At 39.0% G+C, this 26,864-nt stretch overlaps 1 protein-coding gene across 1 annotated transcript in view; it reads left to right on the top strand.

The window, feature by feature from the left end:
- The window catches only part of LOC109928491 (disintegrin and metalloproteinase domain-containing protein 22), a 320,108-nt gene that overhangs the window by 127,926 nt on the left and 165,318 nt on the right, over positions 1 to 26,864 (top strand). The window contains exons 7-11 of the mRNA XM_048607855.1: positions 5,523 to 5,592; positions 7,202 to 7,266; positions 18,013 to 18,087; positions 22,082 to 22,153; positions 25,190 to 25,356. Of these exons, the coding sequence (XP_048463812.1) occupies positions 5,523 to 5,592; positions 7,202 to 7,266; positions 18,013 to 18,087; positions 22,082 to 22,153; positions 25,190 to 25,356 (449 nt within the window). The remainder of the gene's footprint in view (positions 1 to 5,522; positions 5,593 to 7,201; positions 7,267 to 18,012; positions 18,088 to 22,081; positions 22,154 to 25,189; positions 25,357 to 26,864) is intronic.

The raw sequence follows: 26,864 nt of genomic DNA, 5'->3' as shown, positions 1-26,864 counted from the left end.
GTGTTGCATAGGAAGGGTCTAGTCCAAAATACCTGTTGAGGAATTTTGAAGCAAGGTATGCCTGGGCTCCAATGAATTTAGGGCAAGAGTCAACTGGATTTCAGGGCCAAAATTTTGCAAAGATCAATATAAGAAAGGAAGGTTCAAGCGTGGGACTATCTTTCAATTATGGGTCAATTTAATATAACTTTCCCATAAGTTTGGAATGCTGCAGTAACAGTTGCAACATTTAACACTGTGACATAAACTCATGAGAAATTCGCTTATAAAATACTAAAGATTGTTGATTGACAGCATCACTTATATCCTTCTGTTTTACTCATACCTAAGTTTCACTTATCCTTTCCTTCTACCATGTGCCCCACCTTTTCTCAACTCCTTCAAATGAATTTGTTTGTACAACTGAGTTGTGGGTTGATGACAAGATGATGCCTCTTCCATAGTGAAATATGTACATTTTTGATCCGCTCATTTCTCTTCAAATTTGAATAAATGTATCTAATAAAAGAAATTTTAAAACTTTGTAGGCAACAAATGAGAATAGGACCTGCTTTTGATGAGATGCTAATGTTTTAATTTGGTTCTTCTGACCTCCATTTAAGCTCAATCTGGACTTCAAGGTTCTTTTAAACTTTATGGTCAGTGCACACATGATGATATGGCAGCAGAACTCCTAGCTCTGAGCTGCACTGGTTCAAACCTTCCAGCAGAGCGTCTGAGGCATGATTGTTTAAGTCACAGTTATGATGCAGACTCAAAGTGCTGAATGGCTTACTCCACCGATTTTCTATGTTTACATCACAGTATGCCTCAGAGGCTCATCTCCATATTCATTAAACTCTGTCTCTATACAAAGTGCTGCACTGGATGCTATTCCATTGCATCCATGCATTAAAAATAAGTTGTAAAAGTAAAATCTGTCCTTCATGCCTACCAATGGCACATCTTTTATGACTTTCAGAGTTCAAAAGCTTTCTGTTCAACTCTTTCCACTTAACTAACCCAACATGAGCCATGGATTAAAGCAGCAGATTTCATGAGAAGAACTAAACTACCCATTGCAATGATTGAGTGGAAAACATTCAGTATCCTGAGAATTGGACTTCAATTGGACCAGACCCAAAGTCTGCTTCCAAAGTGTGTTCTGTAGCTTTTTAATTTCCATTGGGGATTTAAAAATGTATTTAAATATCCTTCCTGTCAAATAAGATGTTCACATCACCTGCATTGCTAAAACTATCTTTAAGAAGCAAAGCTATTTCATGAACAATACTTCTCAAACCTCCCAATGACTCTCAACTATCTGTGAAAGGCAAATCATATAGAATTTGAATACTGCCTTAATTTCTTTCGTACTGAAGGCCACGAGATGAAAAATCATTTCCAGTTCTCATTCTCTCTCTTTTCTTTGTCTCATTTGCAGCTTTTCTTTGACCTTATTTAACATACATTTTTCACCATGGCTTTCCTCATCCATTTTAAGTGTTAAATATGCTGGTCTTCCTACATCACATTTTATTAGAACGAAGACCCTTGCATAGATCACTTATTCTGACTCAGACTTTCCTAGGCCCTCAAAACTGCATGTGATTGCCACCTCCCCTAAATTTCTTTCTCGTCAATAGCTATGTTTGAATTCACGTAATCTTTAGTTCTGATCTATGGAGTTTCTGCTTGAACTTCCATCATGTCAGTTGCTACATTTGGATTTTTTATATAATCGAAAATGACAGACCCTTGCACATTTCAGATTTGAAGAAAGCTAATGCCAGGATTTCTTAGGAATTTTGCCAGTCTCCCATAGATTATTAAAGGAGACCTGTGAAACTTCTGGAAAGTGGTAGCAATTCAGTCATATAATTTATCCAGTGTTTCTGGGAAACTCCATCCATCCCTTTCAAGATGAATGATGACAGAGGAAAGACAGGATTAATTTATTATACTGAGAGCTCCCATTCCTTGACTAAGTTAGGGCTGACATATTACTGGAAAGTGATTTAAGGGTATATTTGGTATATCAGAAATAGAGGTTAAATGATACCTTATATCAATTTTAACAGGCTTTTGAAGAAAGGAAGGTGGAAGAACCACCGGAGTTGTGTTTTCTGTGAAAGGATGAAATTTAATGTAGGCTACAGTGGTATTGTCCACTGATTGGAGATCCAGGCAGATCCCTGCATCACCAGTTTCAGGAAGGCCCATTGGATACAGTGCCAGTCTGGCATTTAGCTGTGAGCCACAGGCCTTTCCTCGGATCAAAGACGCCAGGGTTAATATACGGATCCCTGAGAGCTGCCATCTAATCAGAGACCAGTAGGTCTTAGACGAGTGATGGCAGAAGAGAGGTCACAGGATTCAACAGGAAAGGCCGGGGGTAGCTTTCAGTTGACTGTCCCTGTATGTTGACTGCCTGACAGTGAGGCGGTGGCATGGTGGTAATGTCACTACACCTGTAATCCAGAATCCCAAGCTAATAGATATGGATCCCAGCATGGCAGACAATGAAATAAGCTAGCCTAACAGTACAACTGTGTAACTGCTTTCTATTGTTGAAAAACCCATCTGGTTCACTCATACCCTTTAGAGAAGGAAAGCTGTCATTTTTACCTGGTGTGGCCGATATATGACTGCAGAGCCACAGCAATGTGGTAGCCTTTTAACTGCCTTCTAGATAAATAGAAATGGGCAAAAATGCTAGCCTAGCCATTGATGCCCACATGAACAGAGAAATAAGAGAGACCACTGCCCCTACCCACACCAGCCCTAAAAACCTGCAACGGACAGTCTTTTTCTTCTTATCCATAACAGATTAGATGAAAATTTCACTCTTGCTATTCCAGTGAAAATAATGACCAAATTGAATTTTGCTCTGATCTCTGACTCAGTCGAATTGTAAATGTAAATTGTACTTTTGTCGCTCTATTTTATAAATGAGGCTTTCAAAAAATGACTCCTACTCAATTTGGGAGATATTTCACCCACAACTTGAATCGTAATCAGTTTGAGTTACAACATTTTCTTTATTATTACTGGAATGCTTCATGATTCATTTTTTTAGCTGCTGAACAGTGGTCAGTTTGAAGGTTAGCAATTTCTATCCGTAATTTACGTCGATTACTGTACAGCATTTTAACCTCAAAGAAGCTTCCACTGCTAGGATCTTACAGTTTACTTTTATCTCTCTTGAGCTTGAGCACCAAACTTATGTGCTTGTGCTAGTTGTTGAGTCATAAGGCACTTTGCTTTTTAGTGCTTCATATGAGTCAGTACCAGCTGCGGTTGAGGCCTTAATTTGGCACTTGGAATAATCTTATTCTATCCTTTTGTGTCTTTCATTCATTTATCACTCCCAAATCATTTTATGATTCACCGTATCAAATGATGTATACTCTAATTCTGTAATTAAGTATTTTATTTACACTTCAATGGCGTGGACTCTCATTGGCAAAGCCCTAACTCTTTGCCAATCCCTAATTAATTTTGAACTGAGTGGCTTGCTAGACAATTCAAAACAGCAGTTAAGAGTCAACCATGTTGCTGTGAGTCGGGAGTTACTTGTAGGCCAAACTAGGTAAGGGTAGCAGATATTGAGACAAAACTAGGTGGGAATGTGTCTTGAGAGGAAAATGTAAAGTGGCTTCAAGTGGATTTGGACAGACCTAGAGAGTGGACAAGAACATGGTAGATGGAATACAATGAGGAAAAAATGTGAGGTTATTCATTTTGGTAGGGGAAACAGAGGTGCAGAATATTTTTGAAATGTTAAGAGGTGGAGCAGTGTAGGTTGAAAGTGTAAATGTACAAAGGGAGCTGGATATCCTCATCACTACATCATTGAAGGCTAATATTGAGATAAGACAAGCTATTAGGAAGGCTAATGGAATGATAGCCTTTATCTGAAGAGGATTTGTGTATAGGAGTAGCAAAGTCTTTCTTATAGAAAAAATAATCTTGGTTAGACCACACCTGGCGTACTATGTGAAATTTTGGTCTCCTTATCTCAGAAGATAGAAACTGTGTCTGAATTGTCTAAGAGTTTCAAAGAATGAAGGTGATCTCATATACTAGTAAGATGTTTCCCCTTGTTGGGGAGTCCAGGGCCATGGGACAAAATAAGGGGTAAGCCACTTAAGACCAATACAAGGAAAATTCTTTTCACTCAGAGGGTTGAGAACCTTTGGAATTCTCTACCCAAGGGACTGTGAAAAATCAGCTTTTGAATAAGTTTAAATTATGGATTGACAGATTTCTAGATACTGATGACATATAAGGGATATAGGGCATAGTGTGGGGTAAAGGTACTAAATTAGATGATCAGCTAGAATCATATTGAATGACATATCAGTTCAGTGGGCTGAATGGCCTAATCCTTTTCTATTGTTCTTAATCAGAAAGAGGAGCATCCAACTCTGATCAAACAATCATCATGGGAGTGAGCCTTTTCAGGGAAGGATATTCTCCCCAGGAACAAGCAGCTATGAGACAAGCTGACAATAATAACTTGCATGCATATCATTAAATGGCCTAACGATATTAGAGATAATGGTTTAAATGTGTGTACAGAGTCTGATGAAAGTAGGACAGACTTAAATTATCACAGTTTTGTTCATAAATTATAATTTTCTTTGTTGACCATGTATATTGAGTATCATGGGTAACTTGAAACTGTAAATGATAATGTACAGGTAGTTCTGCTATAACGCGTGTTTTGTTAACACAAATTGGCAGTAACGCGATTGATGAATAGTGGACATTGTTTAGATAATGCGAACTTTCTGCTGTACAGGTATAGCGATTTCTTTATAATGTAATTTTGTATAGCGCAAGGTCACACAAGAATGCAACTATCACGTTATAGGAGAACTACCTGTATGCAATTCTTTGGTTATTTTGTATAAAAAGGGATGCTTGGGGAAATGCATTCGTCCATACCGGACAAGCTAGCTTGCTGTAGTTATGTGACCTGTTTCTCTGCTTTTACTTTCTTTTAATTTAGTTTATGGCAACCATCAAACACGTTAGTTCAAACACAGACTACAGAGGGACATGGGGAGGATGGTACTGGCTGATGGGTGGTATTGTGGGCAGAGCTGGGAGAAAGGGAGGGGACAGCCCTGAGTAGCTAGCCTTCCAGATGACAGATCACTCCATCAGGATTATGGGGAACAACTGGAAAGTGGAGTTAGGGCCATGATCAAATGAGTCATGATCTTATTGAATGGTGTAGCAGGCTCAAGAGAGCAAATGACCTACATCTGATTCTATTTGTTATGTTCTTACATTGATCACACAGTGCTATATACAATTGTCTATTAATGCTGTCATGAGAAATACAAAGTGCTTCAAATCAAAAATAAAAAGAGAAAAGTGCTGACTAAAGTTTAACTTAAAATTGTTAAGCCATTGTTTCTATTTCCAGATGCTGAGTGACTTGCTGTGTACTTTCAATGTTCTATTTTTAATGCCGACATAGTAAGGGTAGTGATTTCAGTTTAGAATTATGTTTTCCTTTTCCTTCACAGAATGAGACTGAGCCTCATTTAGTTTACCAGGTCATTGGCCATGATGTTCCTTTGCAGTTTCTACAACTTGGTAAGATCACTGGGATGTGCAGTATGTTTCAGAATTATCAAACAGAACCTTAGCACATTTGTGAAGAGTTAACTGGCTTGATAGTGTAATTTTGCACCAAAGGCACATATGAGCACATATATGAGATCAAAGCTGATTCTGTATGGTGAAATTCTGACATTACATATACTACACTTGATATTACATACTGTAGCACAATAGCTTAACCCACTCATGAACTCATAGAAATGCAATGACCTAGAGGTTTTATCTCTAGACCATTAATCCTGAGACCCAGGTAATGTTCTGGGGACATGGGTTCAAATCCCAACATGGTAGATGCCATTTGAATTCAATTGAAAAGAAATCTGCAGTTAAGAGTCTAATAATGATCATGAAACTGTTGTCAGTTGTCAGGAAGATCCCATCTAGTTCACTAGTATCCTTTAGGGAAGGAAACTGCTGCCCTTACATGGTCTGGCCAACATGTCACTCAGGACCCACAGCAATGTAGTTGACTTTTAACTGCCCTCCAGATAATTAGAGATGGTCAATAAATACAAGCCTAGCCAGCGATGCCTGTGTCCTCTGAATGAATAAAAATAAAGTCTATATCATGGCTTGCTTCCAGACAGGTGAAATAAACCACTAATTTATTATTGGCATTTTACACCACTGCATAGTCAATAGAACCTTCATAGTTTCTTATACACTGACTTAAGTATTTGTTGTACTTTGCGCAGAAAGCTTTAGGGGTAGAACAGTTTCAGTGCTTCACCGTGCAGTGTGCACCCCACCAGCAGGCTGGAGGCTGCTGCAAATTGAGTCTCGGGCCATCGTAACACGTCTGTTTTAGGCAGTCACCAGAAGGCTTACAAAATGCTTCTGACTCATTTAGCAGTGACCTAAATGATCCTGCCAGGCCATCTCACTGATAAATTGATCAGTATTGCACGACATTTTTGTTTGAAGTACCGACACAATGCATACCAAATTTCTGGCTCTTCGAAGAGTAGGGACTAAGGAACCGTACATTAGTCCATCCACTTGGTGGGAACATTATGGGATACAGGTAATTGAAGAAACATTTTTTTTTAGATAAGCACTTTTGCTGTGTATTTTTAAATGATACATTCTTGAAAATTATTAATTTATAAAACTAGAAATTATTGTTATTAAAACTGGCAGACTAAGAGAACATACAGCATTATATCCCAATTAGTGTATATTCCACTTAACAGACAGGTGCTTTAGCTGCCAGTAAAAATAATTGGATTAAAGTTGCAGCAGAGTGGTACTTGAATGAGAAATAGAGCAACTCAATTTTAACTCTATTTCCTCCTGGAAATTTCTCTCATTTTTGAAGAAAGAAGTCATGAAGTAGTACTCTTTGAAATAACTATTATATTAGAATCTTCGAGTGGTGTTCCAAAGCCATTATCAGAAAAAAAAACTGCTCCATATACCACCAACAATATGTCCAGCATTTGATCTCAGTGACAGATGTGATTGATAATGTTGTTCTTGCTTCTGGTATGACAGCAATTTAAAAGCTAACCACTGAATTTCATTGAGTAATTAACCATAAATGTTAATATGAATAATGTTTTGTACTCCATATTTTTTTCAGAACATGCTGAGAGGAATGATCTGTTTGATGCTAGGCGTACTATCCTTTTTAGAAAGAAGAGACAGGTATGTTCAATATGTTTAGCAATAAATTTATCAATGTAATGTAGAAAGATTACAGCAAAAATTATCTTGCCTTTTGATACGTAACTGGAATTTCAGTTCATTTTCCTGTTTAATTGGAACTTTGAATTGCAGAGTACTGTGGGTGGCAATGAGAAAGGCTGTGGCAATTTTCAGCAAAGTCTATCTGAGTGGTTAGTATGGAGGTGGTTCAAGGTTGACAAAGATCATTGGGCCAGTTTTCCTGACCTCTGCCCCTGGTATACATTGACCAGTTTTTCAAAACTGTGACATATGGGGAAGGCAGAGCTCTGTCCATGATGGATATGTTAGACGACCAATGTTAACAATCTGGGTGTGGGATAATTGAGGTTATTTAATTACATAAAATTGGCATAAACACTAAGTCATATGAGAAGAAAATTACCAAGCACTGCTCCCACCTCTACTGTTGCAGCATATAGTCCAAGAATGTGGACTATAGTAGACAGTTAATGGTGAAAGTATACTTGTTTTTCTTTGGTTCAGTTTATCAAGGTTGGGTCATGGAGAGAGGGTCCATTGTATTTTACATTATCAGCAGTGAGAGTTGTGAATGCTTTCAGTGTGCAAAGCATTGAATGTGTTAGAATAGACCCTCAGTATGCAAGCACCAAGATGTCGCTACATGCTGAGGTTCTGCCTGCCCCCAGTGTTGTGAAGGGTGGTTTGTTCTCTTTGCCACAGTAAGCTGCAAGTAGTTGGATTGTACCTCGTAGAAGGTTTTGTACAGAAAAGCACCTTTGACCGCAGACCCATCGGGGAGTTGTCCGGACATGCCCTGCAGGGAGAGGAGAAGGTCAATCCTGTTGGATAGTTTCCTGAAGCAGATTGTCAAAATCATTTGGCAAAATGCCTCATTGCCTGAACTTTCCAACAAGTGCCAAGGCGTAGCCTAGCTGGTAGTAAGAAAGGCATGGCCTGTCTGATGTTTCATGTGTATCTGGGTACTGCAACTGCACCTTGCTGTTGAGATAGTTCCAGTGGTGAAGAGACTATCACAAGTCTTCTTCTGAAATGTACCTTCATCCGTAGCAGCTCCATGACACGGGACTTTGTGCTCTATGGCTGATCCCTGGGACGCACATCGAGACAAACATTAGGATCATCAACTCAGTGAAAGGTGTACTTTGCAATGTCTGAAACTTGATGATCTTCCATGCAAAGATTGCCCTTGGCCAAATGTTACAAACTGGCAGATTACAAGGTCCAGAGCTTTGTCCTGAGGAACGGACTGAAGCTTGGGACAGCTATTGCTGAGGCGCAGTGGGGAAAAGCCACCCTCGGAGGCCTTTCTGTCATAATGCACTGAGGGACTTTTAACCTATAGAACCCCTCATAGCCTTTATTAGAATATATATAAAATTTCTAATCATATTTATTTCACTAATGGTACAATTTTGCATTTGGAAGGAGGCACCTAGGAGTGCAGTTCTCAAATGAAAATATAGTATTTTCGTTGCATTTCTATTTTTAGCATAAGCAAGTATAGACAGTGCTAAAATAGTATTACCCCTATCTGTTCCCATGAACCTGGTGTTAAACTTGCAAAAACACAACTCCCTTTGTTAATATTTAGTTTTCTGATGTTAAAACGTAAGGTGGCTCTCAGTGGTCTTGTAGTTTCACCCTTCCCACTGTGGAATTCAGACAATGTGTCACTAAACACTGCACACACTTGTTTCTTTGCATTATAATATTTTCTCAGTTGACAGTTGCCTGTGGCTCCTTAGTTCAGTTGTGGCCAAATAATTAGCAGTTGCATACCATTAGTGTCTATCATTGCAAGCATGCGCTTACTTCTAGTAAATCTTATTTGCATCTTCCCTCTGGTTTTGGCATACATCCCAAAGGAACACAATACCAGTTGCAGTATTTAATTCTACATCTAACAAATCCTTTGCCCAAATATAGCATTATCATTTTGTTTCTGTACTCCACTGCCTTTAGATAGCCTTTAGATATAAAACTCAGATTCTCATATTTTTCCACTACAGCTTTATCAGTATGTCTTCCACTTTTAAAGATTTACATTTATCCATGTTTAATTCTCACTGTTGCTCTATTCCTCTAAATAGTATGAAACCATAAATATTAAAAGTTCTCTTTTAGACTAACTTAAACCTGATCCTTTTCTCCCCTTTCTCTAAAAGCTTAGGAGAAGCTATTTAATTACAAGGCAGCATAACAGCTCATGAGACTACACTCAGCAGAGTGTTGCCTCTTATAATATAAGAAATTTTGCTGGATGTGCATGTAAGACTTACACACATGCAATGCATTTCTATGCCTCTGTTCCTGTCTTACCCCACTGTTAGTCCATCTCTTGCCTCCCAGTAAACATCAACCGAGGACGCCCATTCATTTCTTGAAATTATTTGCCAGTCTTATTTGCAGAAGAACAATCTACATTCAACAGTGAGGGCAGTGCTTAGTTGAGTGCCAAGAGAGAAAAGTGTACATACAAAAAGGTGGATCAGATTTTGCCATTTGCCAAACTTTATATGATCATATAGTGATTCTGCATATTCCTCCAACACCATTCCCATATAATGTTCAAAGTCCAAAGTCTGGGCATCCATCAGTGTCAGATTCATTACCCACAAACCATTGACAAGCTTTCTTCTTTTAATATATCAATATTTTAGCATCTGTGCAGGAGTATTTATGGTGGTGTGCAGGATCTGCAAGAGACAGCATTTGGACTCTCTGTTGCAAACAGAGGATACAATTTTGCCCTATCTGTTAGTGGTGATAAAGGCATATAATGAGTGAGCTGGTTCCGGAGAGATACTCACCTCTTTCTTGCCCCCTCAGTAATTAAATGTTGGGCAGAAGATCCATGGGTGACTTGCTCAACTCACCACCAATTTAGGCCCTTAAGTAGTCAATTAGCAGCCACGTAAAGGCCTCAATTTATCAGCAGCCTAGTAACCTGCCTTTGTAGCAGATGAGAAATAAAAAATTCTTTGACCCTCTTGGATTAAAGGTCTGTTCTACTTGTGAAGACCAGCCTGTCTGGCAACCTGCACTGGTTTTAGTAATGTGAAGTCTTCTTTAGATTGTAAAAGTTCAGATAAAGCTTCATCTAGTAATGCAGTGTGGTCCCATATGAACTTTGTTCAATGATCCATGTTAACAGTTATCTGTGAGGTGATACATATTTATGAATGAATCAAAGGTTTCCCTGGCTCCTGGTTGTACTCTTTAACCTTTGGTGTATAAGAGAATTATACTTGCCTAAAATGGGAATCAGAAGTCTGTGTTATACCATGATTATATACAATTTCTTTATTAGAACATAAGAACATAAGAACTAGGAGCAGGAGTAGGCCGTCTGACCCTTCGAGCCTGCTCCGCCATTCAATAAGATCATGGCTGATCTTTTCGTGGACTCAGATCCACTTACCGCGTTCTCACCGTAACCCTTAATTCCTTTATTGTTCAAAAAAAATCTACCTTTTCTTTAAAAACTTTTACTGAAGTAGCGTCAACTACTTCACTGGGGAAGGAATTCCATATATTTTTGCCCTATTTAATGAAAATGGTAATGCCAATGCTGTCAATCATACACAACACCCTGATCTGGCCTTTATCCATCTTTTTATTGATACTTGAATCAGTGTGCTATCTGCTAAACCATGGATTTCATTTGTTCCAATTCATGGCCTGGTCAGGGACCTGAGCATAGTCTAGAGAGTCTGATAAAGTTTGGCCATGGTCAAGTGTATTTATTGTGTGGACATATGTGACTGATTTCTTTATCTTTATTGCAGTTTTTCTAGTATTCTGTAGGTGTCCGCTCTTGTACACTTTTGTCTCTCTATAAAGATCTCCAGTCTAAAGTAATTAATTACTCACTGTGGTTGGCTTTCTTGCAGCTTGTTGTATTCCTTGCTGCAGGCTTTTTGCACATTCTGTCAGTATTGTGTGAGTGTTCCCTCACCATGGTCCTTGATGTCCCTCATCCACTGCTCCCTGTTGCTGATAAGCCATTTTTCTGATTTTTTCCATGTATTCCTAGGCTGGGTTCACTCTGTAACTTTGTAACTTACCCATAACTTTGTATTACTACATCACTCCACACACTATTTGGGGCGGCACGGTAGTTCACTGGTTAGCACTACTGCATCACAGCGCCAGAAAACCGCGTTCGATTCTACCCTCAGGTGACTGCGTGGAGTTTACACATTCTCCTCCTGTCCGTGTGGGTTTCCTCTGGGTGCTCCAGTTTCCTTCCACAGTCCAAAGATGTGCAGGTTAAGTGGATTGGCAATGGGAAATGCAGGGTTACAGAATTAGGGTGGGGATCTTGGGTCTGAATGGAATGCTGTTTGGAGGGACGGTGTGGATTTGATGGGGTTAAAGGCCATCTTTGGAGATTCTATGATTTACCTCATGTTTGTTTGTGTTGTCAACATTATCACCATGTATTAAGATCATGTCCACAATCAAGTGAACATTGATGGGCTTTATTGAACATAGCTGTATAAAAAGGACATTTCTGTGACCTTACAGACCCAGGATCCAGTTCCATGTAACCTGATGTCATTATAAAATAGCATCTTATGCACATGTTCAGTAGCTATTCTGAGAGTAAAGTTTTAATTAACCCTTAACCCCATAAAGGGAGAAGATAACTTTACTGCTTAAACCTTGCCCCCTTTACTTTTCCTTTGCTTTATCAAGATGAGCTCAGACATAGCCAGAGATAGGAAAATAAACTGTGAAGAGGACTCTTGGAGGCTACAAAGGTTACAAACGGATTATAGGGTGGGAACATGTGAAATTGTCCTTATTGGCAGGAAGAATAATAAATGATGAGAGATTGATGAGCTCTAAAATGCAGAGGATCTGACTGTACTCATGCATGAATTGCTAATATCAAGATGGACAACATGAGCTTCTTTAAATATATAAAAAAGAGAGTCCAAAGTAAACATAGACCCCTCAGAGAATGAGATTGGAGAAATAATAATGGGGTAGTGAGAAAATGGCAGAGAAATTGAATAGATAATTTGAGTCAGACTTCATGGGAGAAAACACTAATAGCATTCCAAAAAAATCAATTATCAAGAGGCAAAAAGGGGAGATGAAGGACATATGATAACCATCGCTGGAGAAAAGGTACGAGGGAAACAAGTAGGGCTAAAGGCGGATCTGTCACCTGGACCTGATGGGATGCTTCCCAGGATATTAAAAGTAGCGACAGAGAGATTGATGTACTGGTAGTAATCATGCAAGAATCCTTCAATTCTACACAAGTGCCAATGTAATATCTGTATTCAAAAAGGGAAGGAGACAATCAGCAAGCAATTGTAGGCCGGTTAGCTGAATGTCTGTTATTGGGAACATGGTAGACTATGTTATAAAGGATGTAAAAGCAGATCATTTAGAAATACATAATACAATCAAGCAGAGTCAACATAGCTTCATAAAGGGGAAATCATGCCTTGGAAATTTCTAGAATTCTTTTAAGAATTAATAAGCAGGATGGATAAAGGGGAAGCAGTGTATATAACATATTTGGATTTCCAGAAGGCATTTGATAAGATACCACACGATAGGCTACTTAATAAGATGAGAGCCCATGATGGTCTGGGTAGGTTATTATCATGGATAAAAGATTAGCTAACTAACAGAAGACAGAGAGTTGGGGTACGGGGAGGCATTTTATGGATGGAGACCTGTAACGAGTGGAATACCACAGGGATCAATGCTGGTGTCATATTATTTACAATATAACTTAATGACTTGGCTGAAGGAAGTGCATGTACTATAGACAAGTTTGCAGATGATGCAAAATTAGTTGAGTAGGCAAGTGCTGAGGATGATACAAAGAGTCTGCAGAGCAAGATAAACAGGTTAAGTGAGTGGGAAAAACTTGGCAGGTGGAAAATATGTGAAAAGTTGTGAAATTATGCAATTTGCCATGAAGAATAGAGGAGCTGAATATTACTTAAATTGAGAAAGACAGCAAAAAGCTATAGCACTAAAGAATTTGGGAGTCCTCGTGCATAAATCACAAACAGCTAGCATATAAATGCACAAATAAAAGAGAAGGCAAATGGAATGTTGGCATTTATTTCAAAAGGAATGGAGAACAAAATAGGGAGATCCTGCTAAAACTGTACAAGGCACTAGTTAGACCATGAGTTTTAGTCATTGTGAACAGTTTTGGTTCCCTTATCTATTAGAGATATACTGGCATTGGAGGCAGTCCAGAGAAGGTTCATTAGATGGATTCTGGGTATGGACGAATTGCCTTAGGTCAGGCCTAGACTCATTGTAGTTTAGAAAAACGAGAGGCAGTTTTGTTGAAACATTCAAGATTCTTAGGTGACTTAATAGGATGGATGTGTAGAAGTTGTTTCCCCTTGTTAGAGAATCTAAGACCAGACATCATAATCTCACAGTAAGGAGACACCCCTTTAAGACAGAGATGAGGAAGAACTTCTTCTCTCAGACTGTGGTGTATCTGTCAAATTCTTTACTGCAGATCATTGTCAAGATTGGGGTGTTAAGTATATTTAAGGCTGAGATAGACTTTTAATCAACAAGGAAATCAAGGGTCATGGACAAGGGCAGGAAAGTGGAGTTGAGGATCATCAGATCAGTAATGATCTCATTGAATGGTGGAGCAGATTTTATGAGCAAAGTCACCCACTTCCACATCTTATGGTCTTAATGGCTAAAGCTTAGTATGCTGGTATAGCAAGTAATCAGGAAAGTTAATAAAATGTTATTTTTCATTGCAAGTGGAACTAAATACAGCTATAGGGGTTATGCTTTAGTTATACAGGGCATTGTTGAAACCGTATCTGGAATACTGTGTACAATATTGGTCTCTGTTAAGGAAAAATGTAAATATATTATGAGCAGTTCAAAGCAGGTTTACTAAACTAATACCAAGCATGGATGTGATCCAGACAAGATCCTGAGGGGTTTGGCAGGGCGTATGTAGAAAGTTTTTGACTTGTGGGGGAGTTGAAAAACTGGAGGTCACTGTTTAAAAATCAGAAGTCACCCATTTAAGGCAGCGATAAAGAGATTTTTTTCTGACAGAGTACCATGAGCCTTTGAAACTTTCTTCCTGCAAAGGAAGTGAAGCAGAGTTTTTGAATATTTTCAATGCAGACTTAAATAGATTCTTGATAAGCAAGGGGAAGAAAGGTTATTATAGGTAGGTGGGAATTTAGAATGATCAGGTCAGCTATGATCTTATTGAATGGTGGTGCAGCCTGAGTGGCTTATTCCTCATTCATATTTTCATATGCTGAGCTTCTCCTTGCCAAGTTTCTTTTCTAACAATATTAATGAGTCTTCCTGGCCACCCACTTTAATCATTACGGCCTAGATGCCCCAGAGGCAAAGCTGATGCAGAAGCTTTCAGTGAATGAGTAGCCTTGGTGGCAAGGTAAAGAGATTCCTGTCGTTAGTTCCAGACGTCTTTCAAGGTTGAATTTATTGAATATCTTCTTATCCTTATCTGTTATTGCACGACACAAAAGAAAATTGAATTAATTACCCTGGCATGAGTTCCTTTTTGTAAATCCTTGCTGACTTTCACATTATTTTATACTGAAATACTGTGTTAACTTTGCCCTTGATAACTAATTCCACCATTTTACTGGTAATGATATCAGATTAATTGGGCTTCAGTTTTACCGGATACTTACCAGATCCATTTTGAAGTGAATGCTATTATCCAGGACTCTAGCAGCACCTTTTTATAGTGAATCCCTAATTATCTCTGTTCATGCTCTTACCAGTATATCCTTATTTGTTTTATTCTTTTAACAAGATTTTGAAAACTTTTCTGAGTTTTCCCTCACTTATCCTTTCTATACTTTTATACCAAACAACTTGTAATATTGGAATGCCTTGCTGTATCTGAATTATAATCATTAAGACAGCTTTTTTCATATCGCTGAACTTCCATGTTGCAAGTAATCAATAAACAGTATCCAAAGAACTATCACATACATAAGAACACAAGAACATAAGAACTAGGAGCAGGAGTAGGCCATCTGGCCCCTCGAGCCTGACCCACCATTCAATAAGATCATGAGACTCAGCTCCACTTACCCGCCCACTCACCATAACCCTTAATTCCTTTACTGTTCAAAAATTTATCTAGCCTTGCCTTAAAAACATTCCACAAGGTAGCTTCAACCACTTCACTGGGCAGGGAATTCCACAGATTCACAACCCTTTGGGTGAAGAAGTTCCTCCTGACCTCAGTCCTATATCTGCTTCCCTTTATTTTGAGGCTATGCCCCCTAGTCCTAGTTTCACCTGCTAGCGGAAACAACCTCCCTGCCTCCACCTTATCTATTCCCTTCATAATCTTATATGTTTCTATAAGATCTCCCTTCATTCTTCTGCATTCCAATGAGTATAATCCCAGCGTACTCAGTCTCTCCTCATAATCTAACCCTCTCAACTCTGGAATCAACCGAGTGAATCTCCTCTGCACACCCTCCAGTGCTATTATATCCCTTCTCAAGTAAGGAGACCAAAACTGCACACAATACTCCAGGTGTGGCCTCACCAGGACCCTATACAGCTGCAGCATAGCCTCCCTGTTTTTAAACTCCATCCCTCGAGCAATGGCAGACAAAATTCCATTTGCCTTTTTAATTACCTGCTGCACCTGCAATCCCACCTTCAGCGATTCATGCACAAGGACACCCAAGTCCCTCTGCACAGCAGCGTGCTGCAATTTTTTACCATTTAAAACATAGTCCATTTTGCTGTTATTCCTACCAAAATGGATGACCTCACACTTACCAACATTGTACTCCATCTGCCAGACCTTTTCCCACTCACTTAGACTATCTAAATCCCTCTGCAGACTTTCAGTGTCTTCTGCACACTTTGCTCTACCACTCATCTTAGTGTCATCTGCAAATTTTGACACACCACACTTAGTCCCCAACTCCAAATCATCTATGTAAATTGTGAACAATTGCGGTCCCAACACTGATCCCTGAGTCACACCACTAGCCACTGACCGCCAACCAGAAAAACACCCATTTACCCCTACTTTTTGCTTTCTACTAGTCAACCAATCCTCTATCCATGCCAATACATTAGCTGTAATACCGTGCAACTTTATCTTATGTAGCAGCCTTTGGTGTGGCACCTTGTCAAATGCCCTCTGGAAATCCAGATACACCACATCCACAGGTTCTGCATTGTCCACCATGCATGTAATGTCCTCAAAGAATTCCACCAAATTAGTTAAACAATGAGCAAAAGCAAAATTTTTTTAACACTGCATGTCATGTCTTTCCATTTTACAGCTGTTCTGCTTCTATTAATTTCAGAAGTCAGACGACACCAGGTTATAGTCCAACAGATTTATTTGAAATCAAGGAGGGGCAATGCTTTGAAAGCTTATGATTTCAAATAAATCTGTTGGACTATAACCTGGTGTTTTCTGACTCCTGACCTTGTCCAGCCCAGTCCAACACTGGCACCTCCACATCATATCTATTAAGTTCAGTAGAATTTCCTTTCTTATCCCTTCCCTTATTTGCTGATGACAGTTATTTAGTACGTTTGGAAATCTGTGACTCTTGTTACTCTTAACCATGGTAATTCATTGGTGGCTTAAATCCATATCATGAAAGAATTATTCTTTGTGAAATATTTGATCACTGATATTTGTTTGACCTAGTATGTATGGTGAATTTTCATGAGTAGTTTCTTTTCGCTTGTCTCATTTTACACTTTACAGTGCTTCCATTCCTTGTGGCACCTTACCATGCAAGTGTAGGAGATATACATCTGCCCTTTTACTTTCTCCTTTCTCACTATCCAAGGCCCCAGATGCTCCTTTCAAGTGAAACAACAATTCTTCACTTTGTAGTTTTTTATGCTGTACTGATTGCTCATGATGTGGCTACCTCTACATGGGAGAAGCGCGTGATGATTGCTTTGCAGAGCACCTTTGTTCTGTCCATAGAAACGCCCTGACTTCCTGGTTACATGTGATTTGAATTCCCTACCTTGCTCCTAAGCTGACGTTTCATGGTCTGATAGTGTTCAAAAAATACTCAGTGCAAGCTCTAGGTATGTTTATTTTTATTCAACTCAGCACACCGACTCTCTGGACTGAACATTGAGTTCAACAATTTTAGATCATAACTCCTGTATACATCTTATTCTGTGCATTTTTTGCTTTGCCTTTGTTTTGCTGAGATGGTCTTATGTGTTTTCTTTCTTTATCTCTTCATGGTGCATTCAGATCATTTTATGTAGAAATTCTCAGGTCATTTCAACACACCCTTTGTTTCTTCACTATATCCTTTTTGGCTGGTGCATCATGAAATATTTTATTATTTAATCTCCCTGGTCTGCAGCCTAACACTGATCTTTGTTCCTCCTGCCCCTTCCCTCTTTCCACAGGAATAAAATCTCTTGTATTTCTATTTTTTAAAATATTCACTCATGGGTTGTGGCTGTTGCTGGCTGGGACAGCATTCATTGCCCATCTCGAGTTTCCCTTACAGACGTGGTGGTGAGCTGCCTTTTCTAAATTCCTTTCATAGGACCTCTGGACGACACATGCTTCCTTCACTGATTCAGATAACACATCCACTATAGCTTGAAATATGCTAGCTTTATATCTTGCATTTTTTTAAGTGTATCGGCAATATTGGCATACAGTTTATTACTGAGCAGTTCTGTTTCTCGTTGCAGACACGTCGATTTCGCCGGAATGTTCAAGACGAGACAAAGTACATTGAGCTGATGGTTGTTAATGACCATTTTATGGTAAAGGCCACATTTAATCTGGTTCAGGATTATTTGACCTTTGATTCTTTGACACAGTTTGTAGAACAACAATTTACAGGAGTAAATTATAGTTTATAAACCAAGTTATAAATTATAAGGAGTGAGTTACAGCTTTCCTCAAACAGAAGGACACCACAGGGGCAAACTGATGCGGAACTTGAAGTGATAAAGTTCAGGGATCAAGAGTGAAGAGATTGTTAAAGATGTTGGTTCTTAGGAGGTTATAAGGTTGGTAGATGGGTAGCAGAGAACAGTGGATCAAGAAGGGAATTCCAGAGAGGAGGGCTGTAATAGTTGAAAAATTGATCTTCGAAGGTGCAGCAGAGGAAGCAGAGAATGAAGAGGTGCAGAATGACTGTGCAGTTAGAAAACATTCCTTTAGGAAAGTGAGAATGAATGAAATGATTCGTTAATGCACCAATGCCATTAACTTTGATAAAGATAGTAATAATGAAAATGCAAGATTTACTATGACAATGAAATCAATGGTGAGGAGATTGATGATTATAGGATTAGAAAATTCCTTCTTTGAAGTGCTGAGGGCACTGAGATAAGAATTTCTGAGGACTGGAACTAAACTGGAGAATTTTCAAAAGTTGAAGGAAGGAAGTGTTGGAATGAATCTGAAGTGGATTTTAGAGCTCAGTTCGGAACTAAAGAAAACACCATGGTATCATAGCAACCGGTTCATCCTGGGCATCATAGACTGACCATCCCATTAGTGTCAGTCATCAGTCCACTGCCACTTTCAGAGGAGTCTGTCATTAGATGGCCTAAGTGCCTTCATGTTTCAAGCAGTAGGCTTCTTTCAATTAGCAGATCAGGATCTCATGACTTCACGGCAATCTGACGCCCAAATTAGGATAGATCTGCTTGGAGTTTATCTGGTGAATAAGGCCTGAAAATATAAGATTTATTTTTCTGTGGCTAGGAAAAGTAGGGGCATTTCTTTGGGATCTCAAAATACTTTCTTTTGATAGCTTTCAATGAGCAAATACCGTCCTGGACTAATCTTGTTTCTGGCATGCCCCTGGACTAACTAATATTGAGCTGGCCTAAATCCAGCAACCTGCATTGGACCATCCATTTGACATCTGTTGGAGCTTCTAAATAATTCCAGTGGATCTGTTCAAATGAGTGGGTTGCCAGAACAGTGGACTGCATTGGACACTCTGAAGTTAAAATTGACTGAAAATTTGGAGATAAATTAAGATTCGAATTATCAATGGATAGATTTGGATCATAAAAGATAGGCATTGGAACAAAATGGAATAATGTAGTGAAGAGGCAGATAGGTCAAAGAGGCCTGAGAAGAATAGCAAGCTGCTGTTGTACTCACAGAAGACGTCATCATAGTTTATTCATGAGACAGATGTATTTTTACTCAGTACCAGTAAAGGCAATGAACCCTTTATCTCTTTTGTTTTTGGCGTTACAACAATATCTGTAATTATTTTGGCTGATACATTCCTTAAAATATATTCATTGTTAGCAAAACTACATTTATAATATCACTGCAAATGATCCCCCAGATTCTGAAATCTTGAATATGTACAAATATATTACATTGGACTTTAAAGAAAAGGAGACCATTTGGCCCATTGTGCCTCTGCAAGCTCTTTGAAAGAGCAATCCAATTAGTCCCACCCCAATGTTCCAAACCAACCATTACGAAAACCAAAAATGTCAGTGGTCTGAATCATGGGACCAGAGCCATTTTTCTAAGCAGGGAGTTCCAGATTATCCTGTTCAATAGACTCTTAGTAGAACATTTTAGCTAAGCCGGCTGGATGGCTGGTTTACGATACAGAGTGATGCTAACAGCAACGGTTCAATTCCTGCAATGGCTGAAGATGCCATGAGGGACTCTGCTTTTCAACCTCTCTTGCCTGAGGTGTGGTGACTGTCAGGTTAAACCACCACCAGCCGTCTGTCTCTAATGAGAGAGCAGCCCTGTGCTCTGGTAGAATGTTGGCAACTTTACCTTTAGCAGAATGTTGGCACACATCTAGTGAGATGAGATTGACTCGATTCCAGGTGATTGTTCAGGGAAGTGGAGACCCAAAGAAATTCTATTTTAAAAAAAAAAGCTGCATTAGTTCTTTTGCATAAGGGATTGAGATGCACACTACTGAGTCTGACGTGGTGGTAGTATTGGGGTGAGACCTGACCAATCTCCACCCCCACTACCTGCTTCTTTCCACAGCTGGATGCTAGAGATGGTTCTCTAGCACTCTTGGTGCCAGAAGCCCTTTGTTAATGAGGGACACTTGTCAACCCTCCAAATCTAGTAGAATCAGCACCAGATGGCACAAACACAAGCTATGATGTTACAGTGCACAGCTTCTTAGAAACTACAGATATTTTTGTATCAATAATAAACACCAACTATTGCATTAAAAGTAATCCCATTTTTATCTTGGACAACAGTGATAAACTCAATCATGCAGTTATTGCCTTAGAGCTTACTTACTGCTAAACACAGACTGAATGAATGTTTATGGTGATGGCAAAGTCAAGCCATCAGGTTTAATAGTGAGAACTAATCCCACCTCATCCAGCAGTGGAACAACTAGCTGCATATCGCCAGCAACTGCCAATAACAGAGAGCCTGTCCTAACAACTGCCAGTCCCATTAAAGAGCTATCAGCCCGGCAGCACCACAGCTGCCAGTGGTCGTTGCACGGCCAGGGGTCCTTAGAAGAGAGTTAGGACTGAATATCTTTCTGCTGGAGTTCATAGAAACTAAGTGTTGGAGTCATGGCTCTGTGAAATTGTGGGAGCTGGGGCTGAGAAGAATCAGTGTGGCACTAACAGGTCAGTGCATCTGGGAGTGAGTGTTGAAAAGCCCACAGGTAATATTCCCATGATGCAATGGAGCAAGATTAGAGCCCAGGGAGAAGCTGTTGAGGAATAACTGGAGTTGTGCCCATGTAGTTTCCGGAGTCTAGGGGAATATAAACTCAGGGAAGAAGGATGACCAACACGGTTGGGAACAGTCATTGAGGCAATCCATGGCAGAATGTCTCTTAAGAGTGAGTTCAAGGCCCATCAGCAAAAGTGAAGAGCTGTAACCCCTTATGAAGTTTAATGAAATTTCTGGATCCACTGTGCCATTAGAGTGTCGGAGGAATTGCTGAGAAATCCATGGGATTTCTGTCTTGATCACATTTCCAATTTATATGCACTGCATGGTGTTCAATCACAGTCTGTAACGTGTATTTATTACATGTTAATTCTGCATGTTAGAATATAAGCTGTGTATATATTGTAAATTGTGTTACTGTTCTAAAATTGTAAAGTTTATTACCATTTATTCAAGACTGTGGATATTGTGGCTTTATTCTCTTAGTAAATCCCCTCGATCTCATACTTTTCTAACTTGATTGATTTGATTTGATTATTATCATGTGTATTTCGTTACAAAATACAGTGAAAAGTGTTGTATAGTGTTGCAGAAAACACAGAAAAATGAACCAAAAAATGGATTGTAAAGGCAGAAGAATAAAGAAATAAAGAAAAAGTGCTCAACTTTACAGTCATTCTTGTTAAGTGCTCCGTTGTGGGCTTGGTGGCCAGGCATGAGTCCCACCACCGCTGGAACGAGAGTCGCCACAGTTTGGTGCCATCTCACCTCCACCAACACCCTCTCCACTATGAGTTCTTTCTGGACCTTATCAATGCAGATGTCGCAATGCTGCCTGTTACTACTCAGACTGGAACATAAATTTGGGTAGTTTGGTCTGAGATGTGATAGCAACAGTTCAAGTATTTGTGAATATTTTTCCATTTTGTTCTTCCTCCTGATACTGATTCTCTGTAAAAGGAGTAGAAATACATTTTAGCAATTGACATTTAACACTAAAAAAATGAATCATGTGGCATAAGTTAGTAAATTTCTGTAAACTGCTGTATTGCTTTACAGTTGTTGCAAGATTTGAATAATGCAGATTACCATTTTTTCCTTTCATAGTTTAAAAAACATCGTTTATCGGTGGGCCTTACAAACAATTTCGCAAAATCAATTGTGAACATGGTGGATATGGTAAGTGTTGATCACTGTTCTCACAAAATGCACAAACAAAGAGTCAGAGCTGAGACTGAATTATAGCATGTTTTGAGCACAGAAAGAGGCTATTTAGCTTGTCATGTCTCTGCTGGCCCTCGTAGGAACAATTCGCCTAGCCCTATTCCCTTTCTTTTTCCACTGGCCCTGCAGATTTTGTTGTTTCAGATAATGATCTAATTCTCATTTGAATCCGTAATTCACCCCATCTTTACCACTTTGTCAGGTAGCGCAATCCACATTGTAACCACTTACCATGTGAAATGCTTTTCCCATGCTGCTCTTGATTCAATTTCCAATTGCTTTAAGTCTGTGCCCGCTCATTCTCGATTCTTCCACCAACGGGAAAAATTTTCCCTATCTACTCCAGCCAGACCCCATTTGAATTTGGATACCTATGTATGAATCTCCCCATAATTTTCTATTCTCCAAGAGAAACAGTCCCAACTTCTCCAATCTCATTCAGTAACTGAAGTTCTTCATCCCTCAAATCATTCTTGCGAATCTTTTCATTCTGTGATGCTTCTGTGTCCTTCCTAAATGATGCTGCCCAGAACTGGGTGCAGTTGAGGCTGAACCAGTGTTTTATACAGCTTTAACATAGCTTCCATGCTTTTGTATTCTTTGTCCCCATTGATTAAGCCAGATTGTGGTATTCTTTCTTAACCACACTCTCATTCCAACTTGCCACCTTCAATGATCTATGCACACATACACTTAGATTCCTTTGTTCCTGCACCCCATTTGATATTGTACCCTTTCTTTTAGAATGTTTCTCTGCATTCTTCCTACCAAATACATCACCTCACAACTCTCTGTGTTAAATTTCATCTGCTACTTGCCTGCACATTCCACTAAACTATGAACTTTCGAAGTTCTACACTATCCTCCTTGTGAATCATGTTACCTGCAAGTTTAAAGATACCTAAATATTTTGAAATTGTATCCTACATCTAAGATCTAGACCACTAATATAAATCAAAAAGAGCAGCGGTCTGAACATCAAACCCTGGGAAACTTCACCATCCTTCAGTCCAAAAAATGCTACTGTTGGCCCCTATCATTTGCTTCTTGTCACTCAGCCAATTTTGTATCCACTTTGCTATTATCCTTTTTGATCCATGCATTCTAACTTTTTCTTGCAAGTATGTGTGTGCTACTTTATCTAATATCTTTTAGAAATCCATGTGCACCACATCAGCAGTTTTATCCTTCTCAACCCTCTCCATTACTTTATCAAAATACTCCAGCAAGTTAGTTAAATGCAATTTCCTTTAGCAAATCCATGCTGATTTTCCTTAATTAACCTGCATTTGTCCAAGAAACTGTTAATTTTATCTTGAATTATTATTTCTAACAGTTTTCTCACGATCAAAGTGAAACCAACTGGTCAATAGTTCTGGGTTTAGCTTTACACCCGTCTTTGGACAAGGGTAAAATGTTTACAGTTTTTGAATCCTCTGGCGCTACCCCGATCCTAGGAAGATTGGAAAATTGTGGCTCGTGCCTCCACAATTTCCAGTCTCATTTCCTTCAGTATTCTTAGATACAGCTCATCTGTTTCCATGCATAAAATCCCCTTATTGGTGCCTAATCAGCTTCACTTCTCCTCTTTCCATACTTTCACTATTTATATGGATATAGAATTCTTTTGAACTCCTTTTACTGTTAACTGCCAATCTTTTCCATACTATGTCTTGCCCTCTGAACTTTCTGTCTTTGGCCTGGTCCTTAATTGTATTATCTACCTAACATCTGTCAGAGCATAAAACAGAAAGTGCTGAAGAAACAAAGCAGATCTGACAGCATCTGTGGAGAGAAAAACAGAATTACCAGTTGGAGTCCAGTGACCCTTCAAGATCTTCGGAGTTTCTCTAACACTTCCTGTTTTTGTTCTTGATTTCAGCATCTGCAGTTCTTTGTTTCATCTGTCAGAAACACTCCTTTTCTGCATCACCTTAAGCTGTATCTCTATTGTCATTCAGAGAACTCTGGATTTGTTCCCCCTTTGTGAGAATGTAACATGACTGTACTTGAAGTATCTCTTCTTTAAAAGAAGCCTATCGCTTAGCTTCAGTATTGCCTACTAATCTTTGATTCCAATTGCACTAGTCCCTCGATTCTCTATGCTTTCTGGGATATTTTATATTTTCTCCGTGAAAACAGATGTGTAGTACTTGGTTTGTTTCTCTGCCATTTCTTTATTCCTCATTATAAATTCTGCTGACTGCACTTGAAATGGATCAGTATTTGTATTTGCTAATCTTTGCCTCTTTACATACCAATAGAAATTTGTACAGTCATAAGAACACAAGAACATAAGAACTAGGAGCAGGAGAAGGCCATCCGGGCCCTCGAGCCTGCCCCGCCATTTAATAAGATCATGACTGATCTTTTTGAGACTCAGCTCCACTTACCCGCCCACTCACCATAACCCAGTCCATTTATACTTTTCTCATTATTTTATTCTCTTCCTATTTTCCCATTTTTTTGGCCCTCCTTTAGCTGAATTCTAACATGCATAATCCAAGAGCTTACCTTTGTCTTTGTAATTTTTCACGATAAAATGCAATTGTTAATTTCTTTCATTAGTCATATTCTGACGCTGTCTTTCCTGGATTGGTTTTCCGATGAAGGGATGTATTCTTATTTTAAACTATGAGATTGTATATTCTAAACATGTAAACTACATATTAGTTCTTTAAATGTCAACCATTGCCCGTCCTAATGTTGCACCTTTTAATGTAGTTTCCCAATCCATCATCATTAGGTGGAAAATCTGTGAACATTCAGGAAGTATTGGTTAAATGCCACTTGCCTCATTTTCCACTGATTTTCTTTGTCCAAGTTAGAGTTGATGAGTGTTTAAGAGATAGTCCTGACAAAATTGTTTAATGTAGTTTTAGTACCTTGCATGATGTTGCATTTTGTTACAGAATGTATCTTGCACCATGTTTAAAAATTTTAATAAGTATATATACATGTGTTAATTTGTATTATCATATTGTACATCAGATATTCAAGGAAGAGCTCAACACCAGAATTGTACTAGTGGCTATGGAAACCTGGTCAATTGACAACAAGTTCACCATAGATATGAACCCTCAAGTAACTCTACGAGAGTTTATGAAGTACAAGAGAGATTTCATTACAGTGAAGAGTGATGCCATTCATCTATTTTCGTAAGTAGCATATTCAGACATTCCTTCAAAATACTGAGAAATTAATTTTTATGTAGGCTGCATGGAGTTACATGTTGATGTCATTCAGATATCATCCGCTTGAATCATTTCATACCACAGCAGTAAGCAATCACTTTACTCGTGATTTTTTTATGTTTTTGTGATCGTACACTTACTTAAAAAAATGGTCTTCTCCCTGAGGCTGCTTTCCAGAAACCTAGGGCCAGCAAAAGAGAACTTTGAGGAAACAACTATCATGTTACCCTGGAAGTTGCCAGTTGTCTGTAGGCTTTTGGAGGAGATTAGGAGCAGTGAATTGGATACTTGCCTCAGATAAATTAGGCCAATTGTTTTCATGATGCCCTGAGCGAAGTATCAATACGCAACTCAGAACAACTTTTCCGGCATTCACACCTCAGTTAACAAATTGTTTTGGAAAGTGCTGCAACTCGTGAAAGAAGTTTGACTTATGTAGGTTTTTTAACATAGAACTTGTAAGTGCTTTAAATAAAAAAAACTAGCACATGTCTAACATTGGGAAGGAAATTAGAAGAGGCAACAATTTATTGATTTTAAATTTGAGATGGATAATTTTTTTAATCGAGCGGAGGTATTAAGGGATATGCACTCCAATGGCACGTTTATGGAGTTATGCCACATATCAGCCATGATTTCACTGAATGACGGAACAGGTTTGAGGGGCTGAATAGCCTACTTCTGTTCCTATGATCCGATAACAGAAGGTTGAAATTGTGTGGTTTTAGGGCTTTATACAGGAAATTCAAGATTTGTAGAGGTAAAATTGATTTTAGGAGGAAGCTCCAGAGATAAGGTGAATAAGATATATGGGAATCTGCAGTCATAGGACTGAAGAGCCCAGGAATGGATGAATCGCTCAAGGAGGTTGCACAGGTAGGGAACAGCCATGTCAAGGATTGATTTGAGCCTGATGACAAAGTTGTAAAATTGAATAGGTTAGCATAAGGAATTTATAGGGATGAATAGAGCTAAGAGTGAGAGGCGAGCAGATACTTAATACAGAGCTGATTACCAATGGCTGTATATTGGATAGAAGGCCAAGAAGGAAGCTATTGTTGCAATTGACTCTGGAAGTGACAAAAATGTGCATGAGGTTTTGTCTGGAGTGCAATCGAGGTGAGGGTGGAAACAGGCAATGTTACAGATATATAGACAAGTATATTTGCAGATAACACCAAAAGATTGGTGGTATAGTGGGCAATGAAGAAGGTTATCTGGGAATGCAGTGAGATCTGGATCAACTGGGCCAGTAGGCTGAGGAATGGCAGATGGAGTTTAATTTAGATAAATGTAAGGTATTACATTTTGGTGGGTCAAACCAGGGCAAGACTTACACAGTCAATGTTAGGGCTGTGGGGAGTGTTACAAAACAGATCTCGGGGTACTGGTTCATCTCTCTTGGAAAGTGGAGTCACAGGTAGATAGAGTAGTGAAGAAGGCTTTCAGCATGCTTGCTTTCATAAGTCAGA

This window comes from Rhincodon typus, chromosome 2, assembly GCF_021869965.1.
Source record: "Rhincodon typus isolate 14 chromosome 2, sRhiTyp1.1, whole genome shotgun sequence".
NCBI classification, from domain to species: Eukaryota; Metazoa; Chordata; class Chondrichthyes; order Orectolobiformes; family Rhincodontidae; genus Rhincodon; species Rhincodon typus.
This window is presented reverse-complemented; position numbering and strand designations above follow the sequence as displayed.